Source organism: Elephas maximus, chromosome 3 (assembly GCF_024166365.1).
Source record: "Elephas maximus indicus isolate mEleMax1 chromosome 3, mEleMax1 primary haplotype, whole genome shotgun sequence".
Classification (NCBI taxonomy): domain Eukaryota; kingdom Metazoa; phylum Chordata; class Mammalia; order Proboscidea; family Elephantidae; genus Elephas; species Elephas maximus.
The window spans coordinates 110,519,258-110,545,066 of record NC_064821.1 but is presented as its reverse complement, the minus strand read 5'-3'; the positions used below and the strand labels follow the sequence as shown (position 1 = coordinate 110,545,066).

The 25,809-nt window shown below is 38.3% G+C and overlaps 2 protein-coding genes across 11 annotated transcripts in view; one reads left to right on the top strand and one right to left on the bottom strand.

Moving 5' to 3' along the window:
- The window catches only part of JAK1 (Janus kinase 1), a 172,694-nt gene extending 169,122 nt beyond the window's left edge, over positions 1-3,572 (top strand). For all 7 annotated transcript variants that reach the window (XM_049879489.1, XM_049879494.1, XM_049879488.1 and 4 more), the window contains 2 exons: positions 873-983; positions 2,106-3,572. In XM_049879489.1, coding sequence (XP_049735446.1) covers positions 873-983; positions 2,106-2,201 — 207 coding nt within the window. In that variant the 3' untranslated portion in view covers positions 2,202-3,572. The remainder of the gene's footprint in view (positions 1-872; positions 984-2,105) is intronic.
- A 3-nt stretch (positions 3,573-3,575) lies between these two features.
- The window catches only part of RAVER2 (ribonucleoprotein, PTB binding 2), a 73,132-nt gene continuing 50,898 nt past the window's right edge, over positions 3,576-25,809 (bottom strand). For 3 of the 4 annotated variants that reach the window (XM_049879496.1, XM_049879495.1, XM_049879497.1), the window contains exons 10-12: positions 22,634-22,745; positions 21,088-21,224; positions 3,576-5,848 (exon numbers count right to left, since the gene is read on the bottom strand). In XM_049879496.1, the coding sequence (XP_049735453.1) occupies positions 5,702-5,848; positions 21,088-21,224; positions 22,634-22,745 (396 nt within the window). In that variant the 3' untranslated portion in view covers positions 3,576-5,701. Of the gene's footprint in view, positions 5,849-19,931; positions 20,309-21,087; positions 21,225-22,633; positions 22,746-25,809 lie in introns of those variants that run through there. The other variant, XM_049879498.1, reaches the window with a different exon arrangement.

The following is a 25,809-nucleotide window of genomic DNA, read 5'->3' as shown; positions in this document are numbered from 1 at the left end:
TGCATAAGGAGACCAGGAACAGTTTCATGTGAGAACTAATGAGTTAAGTGAGGTAATACTGGGTAGAGGGCTAGCCTGTACTTCATTTATTACCAGACATGGTCATTTTCACAGGAACAGGCTTGTCATGCATTGAAGTATGTCCCCCCAAAATGTGTATCAGCTTGGCTAGGCCATAATTCCCAGAATTGTGTGGTTGTCTACCATTTTGTGATCTGATGTGATTTTTGTATGTGTTGTAAATCCTATCTCTATGATATTAATGAGGCAGAATTAGAGGTACTTATTTTTTTATGTTAATGAAGCAGGACTCAATCTACAAGATTAGGTTGTATCTTGAGTCAGTCTCTTTTGAAACATAAAACAGAGAAGCTAACAGAGAGACAGGGAGACCTCATTACCACCAAGCAAGATAGAGGCAGGAGCGTGTGCGCCCTTTGAACCCCTGGTCCTTGTGCTGAGAAACTTCTAGACCAGAGGAAGATTGATAACAAGGGCCTTCCCCCAAAGCCAACAGAGAGAAACAGCCTTCTCCTGGAGCTGGCACCCTGAATTTGGATGTCTAGCCTCCTAGACTGTAAGAGAGTAAATTTCTCTTTGTTAAGGCATCTACTTGTGCTATTTCAGTTATAACAGCACTAGATAACTAAGACAAGGCTCCTCAGGAAGGAGTGAACAGGAGGTAGAGTCTGAGATGTTTGTAAATAGACTGATAACTGAGAGCTAAGCTAAGGATTTTGGACCTTGTTTTAAAGTTACTAAAGAGAAAGGCATGTTTATTGTTACTCTAATTGTCAACACAAGCGAATTCACTTTAATCTATTTGATTTTTATGTAAGTATGCTCAAAACAATTTTTTGGTTTTATTTTAGTTGTTCCTGAAAATGATAGGCCCAACTCATGGCCAGATGACAGTAACGAGACTTGTGAATACATTAAAAGAAGGAAAACGTTTGCCATGTCCACCTAACTGCCCCGATGAGGTATTTATGGGCCACTCTTTTTATTATGTTTTCACAGCTTGAGCTGTCCAGTAAGGGGGGCAGGGGAGGGAGAACTGGAAGTGGGATAGAAAATTCCTTTAAAATAGTATTCTGAAGCTGAATTTCAGGTAATATATTTGAGAAATCATCTTAGGGGCAGACGATAGCCAAACATTGTGTTCAAGTCAAGGATTCCCTCCAAAAGTAGGATCACTTCAGTGTTTATCAACTTGCTTACCCTAAAGGAGCATATTTTGAATGAGTTTTATTGTGAGAAATAGATACTACATTCTTTTGTGTAAGTTATCTATTTATAGCATTTATAACACTTAATTTTTTGTACTCCAAAGTGAATGAGTGCTTGCTTCGGCAGCACATGAAGTGAATTGAGTCTTTAAGACTAAATTCTAGACTGTTTAAAATATACTGAATAGTATAAGTAAAAGAATGAAACAAGTTTGGAAATCTAGAGTCTAAACTGAGATATAACGTCACCCGTTTGGAGCCCTGGTGGTGCGGTAGTCGGCAGTCTGAATGCACCAGCTGCTCTACTCTGTCCTGTAGGGTTGCTATGAGTCAGAATAGACTCGATAGCAACGGATTTGGTTTTGGGTTTTTACACTGGTTTGCAGTAATGACGTGGATCTGAAGGTTAATCTGCCCTTAAGCTTCTGAACTATTGAAATATTATATATGAACTATAGTTGTATATCAGGAGAGACCAGTCCCTGGAGAAGGACATGATGCTTGGTAAAGTGGAGGGTCAACGAAAAAGAGGAAGACTCTCAACAACATGGATTTGACAGTTTCTCCAACAGTGGGCTCAAGTGTAGCAACGATCGTGAGAAAGGCGCAGGACTGGGCAGTGTTTCATTCTGTCGTACACAGGGGTCGCTATGAGTCGGAACCGACGTGACAGCATCTAAAAACAATGTAGCTGTATAAAATTTTCTGTGTTTTAAATTATTTAAATATTCTTGTTTCTTAGTTTATTTATTAAGGAAAAGTTATTTACATTTCCCAAATTGTTTTCTTACCCTTGATGTTCTGTAATTTAAAAAAGCTCGCAAACCCAACAACATTTTTAGTTAACTTTTTTTTTTTTTCCTTCACTTTTTACAGGTTTATCACCTTATGAGAAAATGCTGGGAATTCCAACCATCCAATCGGACAACTTTTCAGAACCTTATTGAAGGATTTGAAGCACTTTTAAAATAAGAAGCATGAATAACATTTAAATTTTGTTTTTCATCAGATCCTCCCCCCGCAACAAATACCCAAGCCATTTAAAGATAAAAAATTTTAATAGGCAAAGTTTCTGTTAGTCTAAAAACTCACTCAGCAAGTACCTGAGTGTGAATCTGTGTAGAATAAGGTAAAACACTGTGGTGCTTAATATGTGTAAGGACTTCCTCTTCAAACTTGGCACCAGTGACTCCAGTGACAATCAAAATAGTAGAAAACACGTAAGCACTCCTCCTTTCGGAAGGAATGTATCACCATTCCGTGTGGCTAGTTTACCATCACTCACAATTACCTGCCAAAATGGAATTTTTCAAAACAAGAGGGAGTGGACCAAAATAATGTCTCAAAATTATTGCCTTTTCCCAGCTGTCAGTTGATCCGAAATGTCTTTCTGGCACATAAAGATAAAGATTGACAAACTTAGGATACTTTCACACGCCCTCAAATTTCAGTATCTGTACAGTGATAGACCAAGCATTCTTGAAATATTAGACACCAGTTAGCATATTATTGTTTCTATACAAAGATAAGCGTATTCCTGTCACCAGTAGGAATTAAACTTTGAATCATTTCTCCAGTGGCTTAGCTCCTGTCCCCTTGGATGACCTGCGGTACCCATTTTTGAGAAAACTGTTTGTGTGCAAGGGGACAGCCGTGGAATAGATAACTCTGCTGCATGACATTAACTCTTGAGAACTAAGCCTGTGTGCCCGTGCTTCCTAAGCAGTATACCTTTAATCAGGATTGATCCCAAGAACCTGGATGCTATTATATGTGCTTTAAAGAAACGCCGGTGTATATCCTTTTACAACTCTACCACTTCGGGGCGAGCTGTTCCAGCATTGGTTTTGGATGCTGTACGCAACCAGTCAGAACATACACCACGTACATTGCACTGTTCTTAGAGTGTTTTGAAACTTACCTTCCATCTCCAAGAGTCGATGACTGTTTTGACCATCACCTATGACACAAAACTTGAAAGAAGAGGCCCAGCTAGAGGCACTGTGGAGTTCAGGATCCACTGAACAGTTTTTGGTTTGCTTGGAGGTAGCTGGGTAATCAGAAATGTTTAGTCTCTGATTCAGTGTGAACCATAAAGCTCTTTCTGACCAAGAGTCTGAAAAACTTTTTGTTAATGCTGTCTAGCATTTGTTCAGTATCATTACTTTCCACCTTTCTAGCCTGGAAAAGTGTTCAGAATTGATTGAATGGCAACAATAAACTTGCCATTTAAACTTGTTTGATAGCCCGACATCATCAAGGTCTCTGTTTATTGTCAAACCTGTGGCCACTCTATATGCACTTTGTTTACTCTTTATACAAATAAATATACTGAAGACTTTACATGCATATGTCTTTTAATATTAAGATTTCATTTTCAAAGCATTTCAAATAATTTGCTTACATAGAAAAATACCAATATAGGCTTCTGCGGGGCTGGTAATGGTCCATATTACTAACACCACTTGATCTGCACTTTTGTTATGTCCAGTGATGACAGGGCACAGGCTAGCGGGGATGGCAAATCCACCTGTGCTGGAATCCAGAAAGTTTTCATGTCAGTCCTTTTAGCCTCTTCCTGCTTTCACTTTACAGCTCTGATTTACAATCCAGCATCTTCCCTTGTTTCTGTTTTCATTACGGTAGAGATGGGACTAAACACTGAAGAGGTTAAACGCAGCATGGAGAAGCCGTTAATCATCTGCTGCATAACTGAGGGATGCCTGATGGTGATCAGCTATTTATAGGTAGTATACCTCTGAGAAATTAGTTTAATTTTCTAGGTGTCATTTTCCAACAGAAGTTAGTGTGTACAATCAGTTATACCAAGTAAAATTCTTTACAAAGGATACAACATATGTATCGATTCTAGACTTCATAATTCAAGGATAGATATTTGAAATCAATAGTCAAAATAATAAATCCCCCAAATGACAAGATGTGTAATGCTCTGATTTCAAAAAGGCTAGGATCATTCAGACCCCAAATTCCATATCATCAATTACAGTCTCATAACAATAAACTTAGAAATTTCTAGATGGCAAAGGGTTTCTCATGCATTTAATACCGAGGGCTTCAGAAAATGGTGATGCAATAAGGACTGACAATTCTTTCAGATATAAATTGGGTTGAATAGCTGGTAATTTTTCAGCCTAACATACCTACAAAAGAATAAGACAAAGCACAGAGTGAGGTATAGCTTATCAGCTCAAAATAGTTATAAATACTGTTGCTCTGTAAGACTCCTTCAGAAAGGGCAGTATTGACTGCTTCACTTTATTGTGCAAACAGGGCATGTGCTGATCAAACCAGGCCCTGTTCTAGCATCTAGGTCATTGCTAGTCTATACTGTGAAATGGGGCACAGAAACGTGCAATCCTTGCCACTTACAAGTCTGTTGCAAAGTTAAGGGTCTGTCTTCAGGTGAAGTAAAAGGAATACAGAATTAGTGCTATTAGATGAGAGGTCACGAACTTTCTCTAAAGGACCAGACAGTAAATATTTTAGGCTTTCTAGGCCATTTGGTCTCTGTCGCAACTACTGAACTCTGCCTTTGTAGCCCAGAAGTAGCCATAGATGATATGTACGTGGATAACTGTGGCTGTGTCCCAATGAAATTTTATTTATGGACGCTGACATTTGAATTCCATATAATTTTCACATACCATAAATTAATATTCTTTTTTTCTCTAACCATTTAAAAATGTAAACATCATTCTTAGCTCACCGGCAGTACAAAAACAGGTGGCAGGCTGAATTTGGCCTGCAGGGCATAGTTTGCCAACTCCTGTATTAGATCTCAAAACTACTTTCCTTAAAATATCTGTTTTTCTCCAAAGGTATAAATGCTAAATAATAAATCAACAGTAAAACAGCTGTTGAGTGGTGTGTACCTTGGACATCACTACCAGCCTGTGTTGGGGTTTTGTATCGCATGGCTGGCGTGTGGGTAGTAGTGTAGTTTGCACAAAGAGCATCTTTGTGACATCACCGTCACTGCATTTGGTACTTGCACTTTTGTAGTTCTAGGGAAAGTTCTAAAAATCTATAAATGAGATTACTTCTGGGGAGAGCAAATTGAAATGCACATTGGCTTATAAGAAACTCATTCTTCTAAGGCTCAGGAAACAAGGCCGTTTCCTGTTTATTGCTTCAAACTTTTATATATGGTGTCAAAATTGATTCCCAGCCTTAAAACTAGGAATACTGAAACATTGTTAATTTCTCCAGTGGACTGTAAGTTACTATCACATTGAATGTGTTTAATTCTAGTGGAAAACGTTCTCAATGGATGTCTCTTCTTACTGCTACTTATTTTTCATTTGGCAGTTCTGCCTGCTGCACAACACAGTTCCTTCTGGGAAGTTATAAACCCGTATTTCAAGGATATGGCTAGTTTGAATGAAGTTAAGGCAGCAATGAACAGCAGAGGTGCTGCAAGGGACCACATGAGGTTAGAGGGAGAGCTTCACTCAGTACACTCGCTTCTTCTTTAAGTAGGTTTCCACATAATAGGCTCCTGCACCCTGAGAATGCTGGTCAGCAAATTCCACAGAACGGCCTTCCGGGGCGGAGATAAGATAGGATGAGCCTCGCTTTTCATTTCTTAAAGATGACACCTATGAGAAAGCACAAGTGATGTTAAAATCTATAACGATATTTGGCCAAAAGCAAAGATGAGAAGGCAGGAAGGGGTAGAAAATGCAGACGAAAGGAATCGGGGGAACCCACGGCGGAAATGAGAGTGTCAACACATTGAGGGGAATGCAAGCAATGTCATGGAACACTTCATGTACAAACTATCAAAAAGGAAACTAAATTCGTTCTGTGAACTTTCACCTACAGCACAGTAAAAAAAAAAAAAAAAAAAATGAGCAGATGGAAGAAAAAAAAATCGAACTATAAAGTGGACCATGGTCATTGATTTGCATGTGTAGTGCCCCCCACCCCTGGCCCAGCCTTTTGAAAAGAAAGTATGAAAAAATTCATGCCTGGCTCTTATCACCCTGTCCTGTTTTTTCCTTGAAAATGGTAACCACTTAGGAAACAGGTACATCTTCCAGCAAACAAGCACCAACCGGAGTCTATAGCAACCAAGAGTTAAATCGATGGGGTTCCTGGGGTTGTCTGGGCTGCCTGAGATGGGGAGGGAAGACTTCAGAAAGAGAAGATGAACTAGCCCATCAACCACCTTTATTTCTTTTCATGTTTTCCTGCCGATCTTCTTTCCTGGATTGGGGGTGCAGGACAATCCCAGGTCCCTGATACAAGTCAATGTTTTCTAAGCTGTGAGTTGAGAACCCACCGGTGGGTCATGGGGGTCATTGCTGGTTCAGTGGTAGAATTCTCATCTTCCATGTGGGAGATCCAGATTCAGTCCCCAGCCAATGCACCTCATGTGCAGCCACCACCTGTCAGTGGAGGCTTGTGTGTGGCTATGATGCTGAGCAGATTTTAGAGTTCAGACTAAGATGGGACTAGGAAGAAAGGCCTGGCAATCTACTTTTGAAAAGTAGCCAATGGAAACCCTATGGACCACAATGGTCTGATCTGCAACAGATCATGGGGATGGCACAGGACTGGGCAGGGTTTCGTTCTGTTGTGCATGGGGTTGCCATGAGTCGGGGGTGACTCAACAGCAGCTAACAACATCATGAAATCATTTAGTGAGTTATGACCAGCAATTAAAAAAAAAAAAAAAGACTAGAACAGAGAACATCCAAGTGCATCACATGGAAAAAGAATAAACAATGTTTTGTAACTTAAAAAATAAATCTAATTATATATAATTGGTTTATTCATTAAGGATGTGTATAGAAAAAGCAATTTACCGATTTGGTGTAAATAAGAGATAAATATGAGAACTTTATTTCAAAAAATACAGAAACTTGTTTGTTAAAAGAGTAAAATCTATATGAAAATCATATTGGGAGCTTTTGCAAACCACAAACAAGCTTCTGAGTCCCCCCCCACCCCCACCACCCTTGCCAGTCTCACACACATTTTGGGGAATGAAAAAAAACACTGCAGTTGCTGTGCTTCTCAAACCTAGGAAAGCCCCAATGAATCAAAATATTGAATATTGGTATTCCTATGAGGAAGGAGTGGCTAAGAAGTAGAGCTGCCTATCAAATGAGATGTGAGGTCTACCTAGTAATAAAAGGAGCGGCAAGAGAATAAATATTCATCAGGTGTAAAAAGTAACAAATGATGTCAGGAAAAATACAAAATGTGCTTTACAGAGCATTGAGAACTCCAACGTTGGTCTACAGAATCATCACCTGGGGAGTACAATACAACACAGACTTTCAGGCTTCATGTCCAGAGATTCTGATTCACAAATGTTTACGAACAGAAGGGCCAGGTATTCTCACAACTGGTCATAGTAACCAGGACAATAAATTGGCTTGTGTGATCTCCTACCCCCTCTTAGATTTTAGCTCTTACACATACTGTGACAAGCTTTTAAATATATTATGTAACTATATAATTTAATATACAATATATAAAGCAGAACTATATAATTTAATATACAAGAATTTAAAAATGACTGACAAGGAAAGCTCCCAGCAACGTAGAAGAGTCTTCTCACATTACAATTACAAATACAGTTTGTTGTTGAATCAGCACATGTCACTATTTTAAAAACCAGGGTCAACCTTAGGAGGAACAGGTGATGTCTGCCACATACCTGCTTGTAGGTAAAATAGCTCTCAATCATCCATGTTAAGAAGAGGGAGGACAGAAGACAAAATCGGAACCCATCTACTTTTTGTTTTTTAAAGAAATACCAGAAATTTTATTTTCATTGTTGTTGTTAAGCAGATCTAATTTTTTATTACCTCCTTTTATTCACTTTGAGAACAAGTTTTTTTTTTTTAATATTTTTGTTGAGCATATACACCAATTCAACAATTTCTACATGTACAATTCAAGGACAGATATTAAGATGTGAAACTATTCTCACCCTCCTTTTCCAAACTCTTCCTCCCCCATTAACATAAACTCACTGCCCGCAAAGCTTCCTGTCTAATCTTTTGAGTTGCTATTGTCAATTTGCTCCCATATAGATGGATCTTAAAAGAGCACAATGCTCAAAGAAGACATCCGTTACTAGTTAAGCTAAACTATTTTGTTTTAAGAAGACTTAAGGGGATGTTTTTGGCTTAAGTTTTAAACATTATCTCAAAGCAATAATTTCAGGGATTCATCCAGCCTTCATGGTTCCAGAAAACCTGGATTCCATGAGAATTTGACATTCTTTTCTTCATTTTCTCCGTTTTGATCAGGATTCTTCTATAGAATCTTTGAGAACCCATCTATTTCTATATTTTGGTGTTATCTATTGTGACAGTAAAATAAAATTCCTCGTCACATAATGTTTAAAGGAGTATTTCACAAAGTGAAACACTAGCAAAGATAATTTGGCTTTAAATCCTGCTCGAATTTTTTTTCTAGTGATAAAATATATCTGAGGTTTTCTCTACAATAACAAGAGAAAAGGAGTAGGTGGGAATATAGCTGAAACAAGTCTGGCCACGGGGTGGTAACTGAAGCTGGGTTGTTGGGTACAAGGATTCACTATACCATTCTCTCTACTTTTGGACGTTTGAAGCATTCCATAATAAAACGTTTCTCACCAGGGCTAATATCCTAGAGAAGGGCTGTCTGCAACAGAACTGTTTGCTACCCCACTTAACTGGAGCCTGCCTGCCCCACATCCTCTCCTCCCACTGTCAGGCCCCTTAGTCTCCTTTTGAGTTCTGTTGGTCTGGTGATCGTAATTACTGTGTGCTGGACCCAAACCACTAAAGCCGTCAGCCCCTTACTATAACACGGAACTCTTATCAGCTTTCTTCCTCTTAATATATCATCAGCGTATTCCACGAATAAGATTCTTTTCAACGATAAGGAGGCATAAACAATGAACATCTCACTCTGGGATCAGGAAAAAAAAATTCTCATCTCACACTCTTCTCATTTCCCCTCTCTGAGTCTTCCTGCTATGTAGTAGTACGTTGTTTCATGTCTTGGAGTAAAGCAAAGCAACGGCCTGTATTTTTCCCTGTATACCATCTTTATTATCATCCAAGTAGGAAATTTATTCAATGCTTTCATTCAAAGGACTTCCCAATGGTGCTACACCATTCACAGTAAGAATCAACTGAGAGATGATGAGATCAGTGAACAGCTTCACCGAGCAGCACAGAAAAACAATAGAACAGGAAACGAAAACGCGTGTTATTACAGCCCATATCATAATGGGAGAAGATAACTCTTCTGATACACTCTATCAAAGATGTCTAACTTAGTGCAAGGGCTGTGGGGTTACAGGGGGAATGTTGACAGTTGAGGAATCTCTAAGAAACAAAGAGAAACCACATTAAGTGAGGAAGCATATGAAGCAAGCATCTTCCCTTCTAGTTCCCATTTGCAGACTATAGATATCCAGTTCTGGGCTGGGCGCTAGAGGGGACACCTAGATGAGTGGAACCCTGTGGTACAGTGGTTAAGAGCTACAGCTGCTAATCAGAAGGTCAGCAGTTCGAATCCACCAACTGCTCCTTGGAAACCCTATGTGGCAGTTCTACTCTGTCCTGTAGGGTCGCTATGAATTGGAATCGATTCAATGGCAATGAATTTGGTTTTTTTTTTTGTTTGTTTAGATGAGTAAAACGTGAACTGTGCTCTCAGAGAGCTCATACCCTAGGAGGGGAAGTAGGAAGAGCACAGAACTAAAAGGAGAAAGTCACCAAGCCAAAAGAGAAATACAGGTGGTGTGCTAAAGCTTGTTCAGAAATGGGAAAATGGGTGAGGGGGGTTTGAAAGGTTACTGACAACAGTTTCACAGATGAAATGACACCTGAGTTAAAATTTGAAGGGCTAGGTCAGATGTGGACAGGTGGAGAAAAGGGGATGACTAGTCTAGCAGAAAAGGAATAGCCTGAGCAGAGGCAGATGGCAGGAAGCATGAGTCTGTGATGAACAGAGAGGCTGGTACATGGAAGAGAGTACAGTGGCAAATACGGTTGGAAAGGCAGGCTGGCCTCCAGCATGGAGGGGCTGCAATGCCAAGCTAAGTATCATGAACAGGGAGTGTTATGCATGACCTTGCAATTTGGAAAAATGAATCTGGTAGCTCCATATAAAACATGGTAATGGAGGAGCTGGGCGTTAGGAAACCTTGCCAGGATGGCTTTGCTATTACACGTGTGTATGTGGGCGAACACACAGAGAAGGTAAGTTGATTTAAAATTTGGTTTAAAATTGTGCGTGTAATACGTAAGTGAAAAGGAACAAAGCGGTATACTTTGAAAATCTGGAAAAACCACCTCAATGGACATTTATGCTTTGGAGAGACCGAAGAAAAGGAAGACACTGAAGAGCTGTGCTATTCCGATTCTGCATGTCAAATACTCAGTGGGAAATCAGATCAACGAATCAGCCAAGCCATGGTACATTTGAAGAAGTATATAATTGAGAAAATGTAATTATGATACCCTGCATTATCTTAGGAGTACTTTTCATGTCCATTATATCCTTGATCTTCACAGAAACCCCATACAGTAGGCAGAGAAAGAATGATTGTCTCCGTTGAACAGATGAGAAAACAAGAACTCAGATACCCTAGGTGACTTGGCTAAAGTCACACCGCTATTAAATAGCAGAGCTGTGACTCCAACCCAGTTTTTCTCACTGTTCTTTTCATACTAATGTGCCCAATAAAATTTTAAGAGAAAAGCTAAATGTGGATCACCATCACAAAGGTGTTTTAATAAATCAGCATCCAAATATGAATTACTTTTCATTGTCTTTGAGATGTCATAACACAGCTAGAGAGAGCAGAGCCAGAGGAAACGTGTTCAGGGAAATTGTGTGAAGACCAAAACAAGGGATTTTTTATTTTTGAGGGGGGAGGGGCGAACTGTCTTCACATACATTAAAATTTATACTTCATGTGGTTTCTCTGACAATGTATAAAACTTTTTAATAAGCCTTACATATTCTGATGTAACATTTGAGGGGTAAAATCACACATGTTGCAAAAGCACCTTCCACAATGACCACAGCTTTTTGTCTCAAGTTATTGGTAATATCAACATTTGCTCCTACCCCCTTGACACTGAGTGAGCCTGAAGCAGCATTTTTAGAAATTATAAAATTTCCCATTTGGGCAAAAATCTCCCATTCCTTGGTTTTGTTAAATATACTTATAAAAATTAAGAGCTGAGTTCAGTTCAAATGATGCTGAAGATTTATCTTTGGAAGCAAATGACTTAACATTGATTATGGACAACATCCCAGGCATTTTATATACATTAATTCATTTAAGAAGAGCCCTGGTGGTACAGTGGTTAAAGTGCTCAGCTCCTTACCAGAAGATTGGCAATTCAAACTCATCAGACGCTCTGCAGGAGAAAGATGTGGTAGTCTGCTTCTGTAAAGATTAAAGACTACAGCCTTGGAAATCCTGTGGGGCAGTTCTAATCTGTCCTATAGGGTCACTATGAGTCAGAATCGACGGCAAGTTTTTTTTTTTTTAATTCATTTAATGCTCAGAGTTACAGCTTGTGATATAGGGAGCTCAGAAAGTTAACAGTTGTTGTATTTTCAGCTTGAAGTCTAAGTGTCCCATCCCAGTCGGAAGAATTCTAAAGACACAATGGTTTAATCCCCCACCTCATCCTCCACAGGGAGCATTGGTGGTTCAGCGGTAGAATTCTCGTCTTCCATGCAGGAAACCCAGGTTTGATTCCAAGCCAGGACACCTCATGTGCAGTCACTACCCATCTGTAAATGGAGGCTTGCATGTTGCTAGGATGCTGAACAGGTTTCAGCGGAATTTCCAGCCAACGAAAGCTCCGTGAATCACAATGGACAGATCCACAACAGATCGTGGAGATAGTGGAGTAACGGGCAGTGTTTCATTCCACTGTGCGTGGGGTCGCCATGAGTCAGAGGCCGACTCAACAGTAGCTAACAACATTGTCCAAAAGAGGTCATCACCCTTTTCAATATGGGCACTTTCATACTCAGAGGACTCGAACCTTTAGCAAGATCCTCTTGGTAAGCTGAAACCATCCTAGGTATAGTTTCCACCCATGATACCACTCTGTCCCTTGAACTACAATCCAAGTCTAATACCCTACCATTTCCCTGGTCCATTTACTGTCCTCTCTCCTGGGTGACTAGGTCATGTCTTCCCTCTCCAGCTTCCAAAAACTCATCCCTTGTCTTCACTCTCAGCTGATGATTAGCTTTTTATTTCACTGAGAAAATAAAAGCAACCAAAAGAGAAATCCTGAGAAGCCTCGTCACCAGCGCCAGGTCTCTTTATTTACCCTCTTTCTCCCTTGGTGCTCTCTCTCAATCTCACAGAATTTACAGCCCTTCTGTATGCTGATGGCTCCCAAACGTTTACCTCCGCTGGACCTCTGCCCTCCTCTCCAGATATGTATGATGAACTAACACCAGTAACAAAGCATCACCAACTGGATGTCTTGAATGCAACATGTCCAAAACTGAACCCCTACTTTTGCTCCCTAAAACTTGCTCTGTCCAGACTAACCCATCTCAATTGAATTACCCATCTCAATCAATGGCAATTCCATTTTCCTAGGCCAAAAGCCTGTTGCCTCTACCTTCCTGAATCCAATCACCTCACACTACCTCCACAGCCCTCATCTTGGTCCAAGCCATACCATCTTTACTTGGATTATAATGTAGCAGCTTCCTAACTAATCTTGCTTCTGCTCCTGCATTCTACATTCATTGTTTAATGCAGCAGCCAGAGGTGTCCTGTTAAACTAAGTAGGCCCGTGTTATCCCCTCTACTCAAAATCTCCCAGTGGTTTTCTGTCTCACTCAAAGTAAAACCAAAGCCCTTACAATGGCCTCGAAGGCCCTACCTGGTCTGCCTCTCCTTTCCTTCCTACTGTGCCTCATCTCCTACTCTCCACTTCACTCACTGCCCTTTTGCTTTAGTCTCCCTGCTGGTCCTGTAATATGCCAAGCACGTTTCTGCCCCGGTGCCTTTGCACTTGCTGTTCCCTCTTCCTGGAATGAACTTTGCATACACATTCATATGGCACACTCCCTGAACTTCTGGCCTTTGCCCAAGTATCAATTTCATGATGAGGCCTTCTTCAACTGTGTAGGCTCATCTGCTATCAGTCCAAATTAAAGATACTTATCATTAATGGTCTTCTGAAAAGAACGTGACTGGTTAGCATGTAGCCCTTCAAATAGAAAATCAAGTTGATTTTCAGAAAATTCTGCCTCTCTTGGCGTAGTGGTTAAGGGCTATGGCTGCTAACCAAAAGGCTGGCAGTTTGAATCTACCAGGCGCTCCTTGGAAAGTTCTACTCTGTCCTATAGGGTCGCTATGAGTCAGAATCAACTAGACAGCAATGAGTTTGGGGGTTTTTTTTTGGTTAGGAGGAGTACTCTCACTGTCCTCAGCTCCACTGTATCTTTTCTAAGCCCTTCCTCTTTAGAAGAGTCAGCTTAGATGGAGAACCCAAAATGAACAAATGCACTAGTTCTTTGAAATGAGAATCACATCATTAATATTCCTTTCTTATAGTATAAAGTTCAGCTTTTAAAAGACTTCGCACCTACACAGAAACGAATTAATTTGATTATATTTTCTGCAATATAGCTCATTTTTCAGATTTTATTTAAAGAATACTGTTTTCCCAATTCTCAAAAAAAATTTTTTAAACCAACATGCTTCATTCTGTGACATTTATAACTAAAAATAAAATCTCTCCCTCATCTCTACATACAGATGTTTTCAATTTTCACATTCATTTTTGCCTCTCACCTACTTACTTTTCTTCGTATGTGCTATGTACATCCTAACTTTACATTTAATGATTATCCCCAAAAAGTATTGTACCACGTTCAAAAAACAAAACAAAAAACACCATGTGAAATTTATTTGACCTTCACCTCACTAGTCTGCAGTGGCCAAACCAAGTTGTACAAATGGTATATCTTACATCTAAGTATATTCCTTAAACGAACACCTTTAAAAAATCAAAACACAACATTAAAACCCTTTGAAAAGTTAGATTAACATCAGAATAGCAACTCAAAACTGCCTTCAGGTTTATTTATACTATGTACTATTCCTTTACAGATTTTATTGAACTGTTAAAAAAGACTTATTGGATGTAAAACTTGAAGATTTTAAAGGAATGAGAGTAATTTTAAATACATTTCCAAAGCTTATTTTCCTTAATTCTATTTTTTAACCAAGATAATTTTTCCTGAAGTGCTTTCCAAGTTATTGTCTAGAGTTAACTGAAAGATAACCTGTGGTTCCACAATTACTGTTTAAAGTAGGTCTAAGTTTTAGGAATTATTTTACATAGTAAGTCCTTGTCACAAGATTCTGATCTACCATAGTTCACACAAAAATCCACTCAACCTTCATCACACGATGCACTTCCGGCCAGGCTGTCTGCATTATTTGCCCACTAGGTGGCAGCATTAGGCTCTATATGAAGGGATAAGCGCCACCCAGGCTTTTTTGTTCATTTTTTGTTTTTGTTTTCTCTTTCTCCATCACATCATCTCATCACACCTTCTGCAGTTGATTCCCTGCAACAGGCAATCAGCCTCCTGGTAGGAAAGACCCCCGTAACCAGGGTAACGTGAGGGTACAACATTCAAGTAGATAGCACTGTGGTAATTTAAGGCATGTCAGAAGACTCCGAAGTGTGGGAAGTGTTGAATGAAAAATCACAATCCCAATTTAAACATCCACATGAAATATATGAAACAATTCTGATATTACTAAAAGTAACCTTGAAAATGCCTATGTAAAACTAGAAAGTTGCCTAAAACGAATTTTTATGTTGTTTACTCAAAAAGGGGAGGGGAAAATGTTTTTTTGATAGATAATTAGATGTCAGATTTATGTGTTTAATAGACATTAAATAAATTAGCTCAAAGGCTGTTCCCTTAAGGTGGGCTTCTCTCGGCCATTTGACATAGGTGTACATCTCCATAAAGGGAATACTGTTAATCTCTACCTCAGAATTTGAAATTTCAGGCTCCATTTGTATATCCACTCTAACAGGATTATATAGCTGACCATAATGCCATCATCACTGCCAGAGTCTGCACTGCAGTTTAAATCTATTTCTGACTGAAATTTTCTCCATCACATTTCAAATATTTAAGAAATGCAGTTTGTAAGAAAATAACTGCAGCTCAATGGCAATTCCAGTTAATTAGCAATATTGGCTCATCCAAGCCAAGGAACTTGGTGGTGCAGTGGTTAAAGCACTCAGCTAACTGAAAAGCCAGTGGTTCAAACCCACCAGCTGCTCTGTGGGGGGAAAAAAGGTGACGGTCTGCTTCCATAAAGATTTACAGCCTGGAAACCCTATGGGACAGCTCTGCTCTGACCTACGGGGTCACTATGACTTTGACAGCAGTGGGTTTTTTTTTTTTAACCCATGAAATGGTATACCTCCCTATATTCATAGTTGTTCTTCTTTATTTTCTCTCAACGAGGTCTTTTAGTTTTCATTGTAGAGTTCTTAGATGTCTTCCATTGAATTTACTACTACATATTTCATGTTGGATGCTATTTTAAATGGACTTCTTTTTAAATTACATCTTCTAATTATTTGCTACTGGTATACAGAAATACAACTGATTTTTGTATTTTGCCCCCGTATCTTGTGACCTTGCAAAATTTACTTATTAATTTCAGTGACTGTTTTATAGTTTCTTAAGCATTTTTCATGTAAACAATCATCAAGTGTAAAAGACATTCTTATTCTCCACCTTTTTTTTTTTTTTTACCTTATTGCACTGGGTAAAATCTCCAGTAAACTGCTGAATAGAAATTGTCAAAGTGGTACATTCTTGCCTTGTTTTTTGGCAATCTCCCTGTTTTGAGCAAGTAGTCCATTTTTATTTAATGTAATCATTATTATGGTTCAATTTACGTTTACCACTTAGCTATTTGTTTCCTACTCATCCTGGTTGTTTTTGTTTCTCTCCTGACATTTTTTTGGCTTTAGCAACTATTTTTTTTAGAATCCCATTTTAATTAAACTCTTGACAATTTAACGATACTTCTCTGTATGACTTTTAATAGTTTCTCTAGGGACTACACTGTGGATTCCATCCCTTATCGCAGTCTACTTAGAGATTTTATTGTTCTATTTCATGTAAAATGTGATAACCTGCAACCATTTACCCCTATGCTATCCTTTGTACTACTGTTGTCAAATATATTACATCTATATACATTATAAAATCCAAAATACGTCTTAATTCCTGCTATTAAAGAAATTAAGAGAAAATATATAGTTTTATTTATTTATCCACATAATTACCAGTTCTATTGCTTTTTGTTTTTTTTCCTGTAGATCCGAGTTTTAATCTGGTTTCACTTTCCTTTAACCTGAAGAAAATTTTTTAGCGTTTCTTGTACGTGTAGGTCTGGCAGTGATAAATTGTTCTCATTTATCTGAAAATATCTTTCTTTTGCCTTGATTTTTTTTTTTTCCACAGGATATTGAAATCTGTGTTAATAATGCTCTCCACCACATTCTCTTACCTTCTGGGCTTCACTGTTTCTGAGGAGAAGCTAGCCATTATTTGTATTGTTGTTTCACTTAACACAGTGGTTGTCAAAGGGGAGGGAGGGTAATCTAGCCCAACCGAAAATGTCAATAGTCCCAAGGCTGAGACTGTCTTAAGATAATGTGTGTTGTTTTTATCTAGTTGCTTTCATGACTATCTCTTTATAACTTTGTTTTTCAGCATATTAACTATGACGTTCTTAGGTAAAAATTTCTTTTTACTTATCCTAGTTTGTAGGGGGGTTCTGTAAGCCTCTTGGATCTGTAAGCTTTTTAAACCAAATTTAGGAAATTTCTGACCATTATTTTTTTAAGTGTTGTATCTTTTTCCTCTCTTCCTGAGACATGCACATCCTCCCATATACTTTAAATCATCTCTAGATTACTTATTAACACCTAATACAATGTAAATGCTATGTAAATAGTTGTTATACTGTATTATTTTAGGAATAATGATGGAAATGATGACAAGATGTGAGGCAAACAACGCTCAGATAAGTGCTGAAGAGAAACTGAGGACCTGTGAAATGGAAGGAGGCTACAGCAGGGTATGCCGACACATTTCATTTGTGTGGATTCAGGGTAGTACTCGGTGCATGGTAAATTCCAGGTTTTCTGGTTCTTTTTGAATATTTTCTATCTGCATTTGGTTGAATCTGCACATGTAGAACCCGTGGATACAGAGGACTGACTGTACATGTATTTTAGACTGATATTGGCACTTAAGGGTCTGTTAATTGGTTTTCAATTTTTTTTCTCTCTGTTCTTCAGAAGGAAGTTTCTTTTGATACGTTTTCATGTTTACTGAACCTTTTTCTGCCTTTTTGAATCTTTTGTTAAGTATATTCAGTGTATTTATTTTAAATACTATACTTTTCAGTCCTAGAACTCTGATATCCTTAGTTTAGATTTCTCAGCTCAGATTCCCAATTTATGCATTATGAGCTTACTTTTAAGTTCTTTAACATACATTAACTGCTTTACAGTCTTTGCTAAGTCTAACATCTGGGTCATTTGGGGGTCAGTTTCTATTAACTCCTTTTTCTTTTGTGTGTCACATTTTCTTGTTTCTTCAAATGAACACTGTGGATGATACAATGTAGAGACTATGGATTCTATCATATTCCTCTTAACAGTGCTAATTCTTGTTGTAAGGACTTAACTTTGCTGAACTCAAACTCCAAACACTGTCTCCTCTGTGGTGGTGAGCAGTACAATCTCTTCTCAGTTCTTTCAGTCTTCCAACTATTGCTTTTCACTAAGTTCCTTGGATTGTCCCTCTTACAAACATAGTTCAGGAATCAGCAAAGTATTTGGACCGAGTTTATATGCAGATTTTGAGGCTTCTCCCTATGCAGCTTCCCCTTTCCCAAGATTTCTCCTCTTGCTTTTAAGCCTAACAGCCTTGGACTCTGACCTCTGACTCCTTCAGTCATTACAAGTACAGCTTTCTGCATACACTAGTGAGTGCTACCTAGTACAGTGTGGCTTTCCTCTTCTAAAGGCTGACTCCTCTTCAGTTTCTTTTGGTCACTCTCCAGTGCCTTCAAATAGTTCGTTTTTTTTTTTTCATATTTAGTCCAACATCAGTAAGTGCTATCTGTAGACAGTATAGTCCAATATAAGCAGCTTCATCAGTACTGTGCCAGTTTGATTTTTAAATGTGATTTTTATTGGAAATGAGACGACTATTTCCATCTATTCCTTGACTCATGCATCTCTCCTAATCCTTATGCACAGCAGCCTATACAAACAGTTCCTATCAGATATTACTTCCATGCCTGAAGAAACTTCTCCATTGTATAATGAAAAAAAAAAAAAAAAAAGTGGACTTTGGAATCAGAGAAATCATTTATGAACTGTAGGAATTTGGGAAGGTTACCACTCCACTTATATTATGGAGGTTGTAATTTGAATCTCAGAGATTATTAGAAAGATTAAATACTTACATTGTAAAACATATAGCAAGTGTTAAAAAAAAAAACAAAAACCGTTGGTTCCTTTTCCTTAGACATCTTCCTCTGTTTCTAAATATGACCACCTTTTTTCTAGCTACTTTATTCCATTGTTGTTGTTGTTAGCTGCCATTGTGTTGGCCCAACCCATGGTGACTTCATGCTGTGATCCACTGGGTTGTCATTGGCTGATTTTCAGAAGTAGACTGCCAGGTCTTTCTTCCTAGCCTCATTCTGGAAGCTCTGCTGAAACCTGTTCAGCATCACAGCAGCATGCAAGCTTCCACTGACAGGTGGGTTGGTGGCTGCACTTGAGGTACACTGGCTGAGAATTGAACCCCAGCCTCCTGCATGAAAGGCGAGAATTCTACCACTGAACTGTAACATTGAATGAAGTTTACTTGATAGGGATTAAGGAACACAAAGGAGATAGTACAAATCTCACTTTATGTACAAGCATAACAAGAAGCAGGGACTGCCCAAGGGGAACCTGAATGCAGGAAGAATTCACTCCACAGTATCTGGGGTAACCAAATACACAATAAGGAGGAAGCATGGCAATGCAAGAGGCAACTTTATCACAGAATTTCTGCATATGTCAATGAGGTAGAGTGTCTTCTATGGATATGATGAACACACAATAAACACTGCCATCTAAGAGCAAAACTACTAACTGTGGAAAATGAGACAAATTTCAAAAGTAAAATGTAAGAAATGAGAAAGTACATTCGTTTTTTAAGCTTAAACCTTTAGTTAAATATTATAACTAAATTTAAAAATATTTATTGTGCTTCTTTCTGTTGATAAAAGTAAATTTTTGTTCCCTATAAACAAAAAAATTGGAATTGTACAGGACTACATGATACAAAATTTTAAAATTAACAAGATTATAAAAATTTATCATGTGTTTACATATTACAGGAGTATTAATGTTTGCATTATATTTCCTGGTATTATTAAGATATAATTTACTCAGTCTTACGAATTGTTGGAGATTTAGGCTGTTTCCAATTTTCAGAACTATAAATAATTCATAAATGTTTTCATACATCTCTGATAATTTCATAGGCTTTTGTCAGGTGCAAATATAATTAACATACAATCAATATCCTTATCAACGTCATTATTAAAATTTTAAGTAATAAAGGACCAAAGATGGTGGCTTATGAACAATGTAAGAGAATGTCTTCCAGATTGTATTAATTCATGATCGCCCTTTAAATACAGGTGTGACGTCACCTAATTATACTATCTTCCAACCTGTGTTTCTCCATCTTGTCCACAAGTGTATGATAAAAGACTTTATCATATATTTTGCCAATATCCAGCTGTACCATATTTACATCATCTATTTGACCTGTGTTTACTAGTATCCTATCATAAAAGTATACTCAGGCATGAATTGGTCTAAGTGAATTCATACTGGTGAGGTAGACACAGAGTTGCTTCAAGGAAATCAAAGTGGAGGCACTGTTCCAACAAACAGGATAGAGCTGAGAAGAAGCTGACTGCTCTGAGAAATAAGAAAGAATCAGAACTGTTAATTATAAAGCTCTTGTAATTACATAATCATATAGTGCTAACATGATATTTACTCTCAGCTTAGGCACTAAGAATAAGCTGAAGAAGAATGAGGCAGAGCAAAATTGATATTTAAGTAATGACACAGTATACCTGTTGAATATAATACTGTTTTTGTTATGGACTGATTAACTGAGTGGTCTAAAGTGAGCAAAGTAGTGCCTATAATTATGCTTCTCTTTCTACATCTATAAGCACTGGTGAATAACAGTGGCATTTCCTTGGGTTTCTTAGTCAGGTTTACACTGATATAAACCAGAGGTCAGCAGACAGTAATATTTCAGTCTTGCGAACCACATGGTCTCTGATGCAACTACTCAAATCTGTTGCTGTATCGTGAAAGGACCATAAACCAAAAACCAAACCCGCTGCTGTTGAGTCGATTCTGACTCATAGAAAGCCCCATAGATAATACATAAATGAACGGACGTGGTTATGTTCCAATAAAACTTTATTTACAAACACGGGGTGGCTGGGTTTGATCTGTGGACTGTAGTTTGCTGACTGCTGGTGTGAACAATCAGAGGTAAATACCTAGTATACGATGACATCTTGTGAACTTGTCCCAAAATTTCAAATGGTGAGCGAGAAATGTGCAGATATTGCAATTTTCCTTTCTTATGATGATATTACGGGTACTATAACTTCATGAACTCGATATATAGTTGAACCCATTTTTCTATGCATCATCAGAACCTGAGAATCATTTACCTGTGCATAGTCACCAAAAGGTTGAGAATAAGCAATGCACTTTTCCAACGCGTGTTGTGATTCATTTCTCTGAGAGATCGCCTCCAGAATGTTGCTTGCAATTCCTGTCTTCTGTAAAGCAGTTTTACTTGCAGGGGCTAAAGATAAAATCAATGTGTTTATTTTATTCAGGTTCTTTATTATAAATTAAAACAGTACAAAACTCATTAACTCAGCATATTCTCAAATACAACACAAATTTTGGTTTACCAGTATACGGTGTCTATATTATCCTCAGGGGAAAAAATATACCATGAGATACTGTCTCATTCATTTGAAACAAATGAAATGGAAACTTGCCCTATGGATAAATAATTTTGGTGAAAACATTTTAAAAAATCTAATCTCTAGAACAAGGCATACAAAATGGCATACAAAATGTAAATTAACCATTCTTGTTAATGCAGTAGTTGTCACCATCAGTTCTTAGCTGAGACCATCATATAGGAAGTATGCCTGACATTAGAAGCACATTTAAAACGCTTGCTTGCTTTTTTAAAAAAATTACAAATTAACATTTGGGTATAAGACAATACTTAATTAGATACAGAGAATGTATATAAAAAACGAAATTCACACTTCACCTCTTTCCATCCAATTCTGTTCTTCTTTACAGTTCAGAATTTGTTTTTCCAGGTTTACTTTATGCATTTACACACTCATATATGTACATGTAATAACATATAGCTTTAAATAAACATACATGAAGTCACAGGATGCATATATTTGCTTTTTCCATTCAACGATACGCTCTGGAGATCATTTTATATTAATACATGTAGATACCCCTCAGTTGTTAACAAGTTGCATAGTATTCCATTTAATGAACTATTTAACCATTCCCCTATTGATGAACACTAAGGCACGTTCCAGATTTTCACTACTGACAACCAGTGTTGCACTGAATACCCCTGTGCCTAAAGCACACCACATTAGTAATCTTCTCTTAAGATTATATTTGAATTGGAGTTAATATACACGGATTGGGAGCCCTGGTGGCACAGTGGTTAACCCCGGCTGCTAACCAAAAGGCTGGCAGTTGGAATCTGCCAGCCACTCCTTGCAAATCCCTGCAGGGTCATTAGAGTCAGAATCCACTGCTTATTTTCTGAGATTTGTCTATGCCTCAGGAAATAAACAAATACCCTAGACATAGTAGATTACTTAGAGGTTTAACCTCTGGTTTAGAAATTCAACTCTACAAGAATTACATTATTGCCAAATACTTCCTTTGCCCCAATTATTTTTAATCCGAATTCTGTAATAATTCAATAAATCGATTATATTCTTAATAAAAATACCATAAGATATATTTCCTCAAAAGAGAGTGCATTTTAAGTATTTTAATTTTAATTATTCCATTAATTTAGAGACTGGGGGTCATAGTGTCAACCTTAATTTGGTCAACAGGCATTAATTGCTTCTATTAAGTTAAAGATTAAAGTAAAACTCATTATGGAAATTATCCAATGAAACGCTAAAATATTAATACCGAGCCCATACTTACATGATAAGCACACACTGGGCAGCACACTCGCCAGGTTCAAGTATGGATTTTTACTGAGCCGAATTTCTTTTGGTGGTTCTCCTAAGAGTGAAGTCTGATTCTTAGAGGCAGCCTATTTATCAAAAACACAAAGGGGATGCTTGATAAGAGGTACAAGAAAATAAAAATGTACAAGAAAGAAAGAGTTATTCTTCAATAAATCTAGTCTCATGTGATGAAAACTTGTGGAACCTAATCTTTTGAGGATATAAATTTATGAAATATTTCTGAATGTTATATAAAATTATCATATTCACATGCTATTATTTTTTCAATTAGTTTTTTTTGCATTTTTAATTGTTCTAGAACCACAAAGCCCATTGCTGTCGGGTCGATTCCAACTCACAGTGACTGAATTTGGTACCAAGAGTGGAGTGGTGCCGTAACAGATACCTAAAATGTAGAAGCAGTTCAGAAACTGAATGAGTAGAGGCTGGAAAAGTTTTAAGATTGCCTTGAAGAGACTACTGGCAGAATTATGGACATGAAAGACAATTCTGGTGAGGACTCAGAAGGAAGTGAGGAAAGCTGTTACACTGGAAACGGCAGCAGCAGACAAATGACAGCAGCAGAACCAGGAGATCAGCACGCGTTGGAGCCGACCCACGCTGCCCAGCTACAAGGGAACAGTGTTGCCATTCTAGTGGGCCTGGAAGGCGAAACCGAAGCCCAGGGCTGAGGGGCTTCCACTCAGAATCTGGAGAGTGTGGCCAACACCCAGAGTCTAGAGGGCAGGGCCATTGTCTAAATGGCCTTAGAGAACAGAGAATTATTTTCAAGCCTTGAGGACTAATGTAATGTGTTCCGCTGATTTGCTTGGTGCCTATTATCCCTTCTTTCCTTCCGATTTCTCCCATTTGTAATGGAAACGTCTAGCGTGTGGCTGTTCCACCATTGTACTTTGGAAGCAGATAACTTGTATTCTAGATTTCACAGATGAAGAGGAATTTTTGGAATTTGGACTTGGAGTTGACTTAAGACGTTTGCTATGATACAATCGGGTGAATGTCTTTCACATGTGGCAAGGACATGAATTTTGGGGGCCAAAGAGTGGAATGTTATGGATTGAATTGTGTCCCCTCGAAATGCATACTAACTTGGCTAGGCCATGATTCCCGATATTGTATAATTGTCCACCATTTTGTCGCCTGTGTGATTTTCCTGTGTGTTGTAAATGCTACCTCTGTGATGTTAAGGAGACAGGATTAGTGGCAGCTATGTTAATGAGGCAGGACTCAAACTACAAGATTAGATCTTGCCTAAAGTAAATCTCTTTTGAGATATAAAAGAATAGAGCAGAAAGAAAGGGGGACCTCATTACCACCAAGCTAGAAGAAGCCAGGAGAGCACGCCCTTTAGACCAGGGGTCGCTGCGCTGAAAAGCTCCTACCCAGAACCCAGTGCTGTAAAGCAGGGGAATATTGATGACAAGGATCTTCCCCCAGAGCCAACAGAGATAGAAAACCTTCCCCTGGAGCTGGCACCCTGAATTCTGACTTCTAGCCTCCTAGACTGTGAGAGAATAAATTTCTCTGTTAAAGCCATCCACTTGTGGTCTTTCTGTTATAGCAGTACTAGATGACTAAGACAGTGGCCCTAAAAAACAGAGTAGAACTGACCCATAGAGTTCCCAAGGCTGTAGTCTTTACAGGAGCAAACTGCCACACTGTTCTCCCACGGAGCAGCTGGGGGGTTCAAATCCCCGGCCGTTCGGTTATCCACCGAATACTTTCGGTACTGCGCACCAGGGCTCCTTCTTTGAGACCACAGGACTTTAGAATTGAGAGGGAATTAAAGGCCATATTGCCCAACTTTCTCACTCGAACAAGGAGGGAATTAATCTTCCAACAAGAACTGAATCTTATACCCCATTTTCAGAGATACATTTCTTATTAAGATTTTTATTTTATATTATATGGCCACAACCAGATGACAAAAGCAAAAACTTATTTATCTTTGGTACTAAAAATAATACCTAACAAAATAAGTGGATTTCATAAACTCCAAATCCTGTGTGGTGTAAACGGTTAACATGTTCAGCTGCTAACCGAAAAGTTGTCGGTTCAAGTCCACTCAGAGGTGCCTTAGGAGACAGCCCTGGCGATCTACTTCTGAAAAATCAGCATTGAAAACTCTATGGTGCTCAGTTCTGCATTTTCTAAATTTTATTTATTTTGTGGTCAAAGTGTTTTTATACGGTGAAACCAGGAAGAGCCGAAACTCAACAGGGCTGCCTCGTTTTTCTGGGTCTCCCAAGTTTTCTGCCTTTGATAGGGTGCAGCTTATCACTTCTCTATCACTCTGTTAGTGGAAAATATTTGTGTTTTCCTTCTCTGTCAGGTTTCTACCTTACCTAGGTTCCAGCTTTCACAAGTTTTACTGTATAACTGTACACTGTATTTACTGCTAGGTGTGGATTCTAGTATTTCTCTAACAAAAACTGGGAAGAAATCATAGCATGATTCTTCAGTATTTTGCATTTTCTTCCAACAGAATTTTCTGTATTTTACTTTTGATGGTAAAGTTTTTAAAATAAGACACAATCCAGGTTACTATAATCAAAGTTAAGGCTAGCAGTTGAATTTTCATTTTTAAGTCTTTTTTAATTTTACTCCCTGAACAGAATAAAGAAAAGTATAATTCACATACTTATTTCTATATTTGAGAACCGGAGATCCTTACATTTGTCTTTTATCTGGTCAATATTATTGTATTTGGTCATAGGAGTCTGTCTTGTATAGTTTCATAAGCCCCAAGAAGCCCAGATTTGCTCTTAATATGTAAGTCATCAATATGCTCATTCATTTGGTATGTTTACTGAGCATTTATTCACTATGTGCCAGCACTGTGGTAAGCATTGGTTATAGTAAAATGAATAAAACAGGGACCCTAACCTCAAGAAATTCACAGTCCAGTGGAGAAGACAGCTCAAGAGAAGTCGAAACTGGGACCATCAGCTTATAAACTTTTTGTCGTCGAATTGATTCCGACTCATAGAAATCCTATAGTATAGAGTAGAACTGCCCCATAGGGTTTCCAAGGAGAGGCTGGTGGATTCAAACTGCCGACCTTTTGGTTAGCAGCCAAGCTCTTAACCACTGCACCATCAGGGTGCCCTCAGATTATAGGTAGGATTT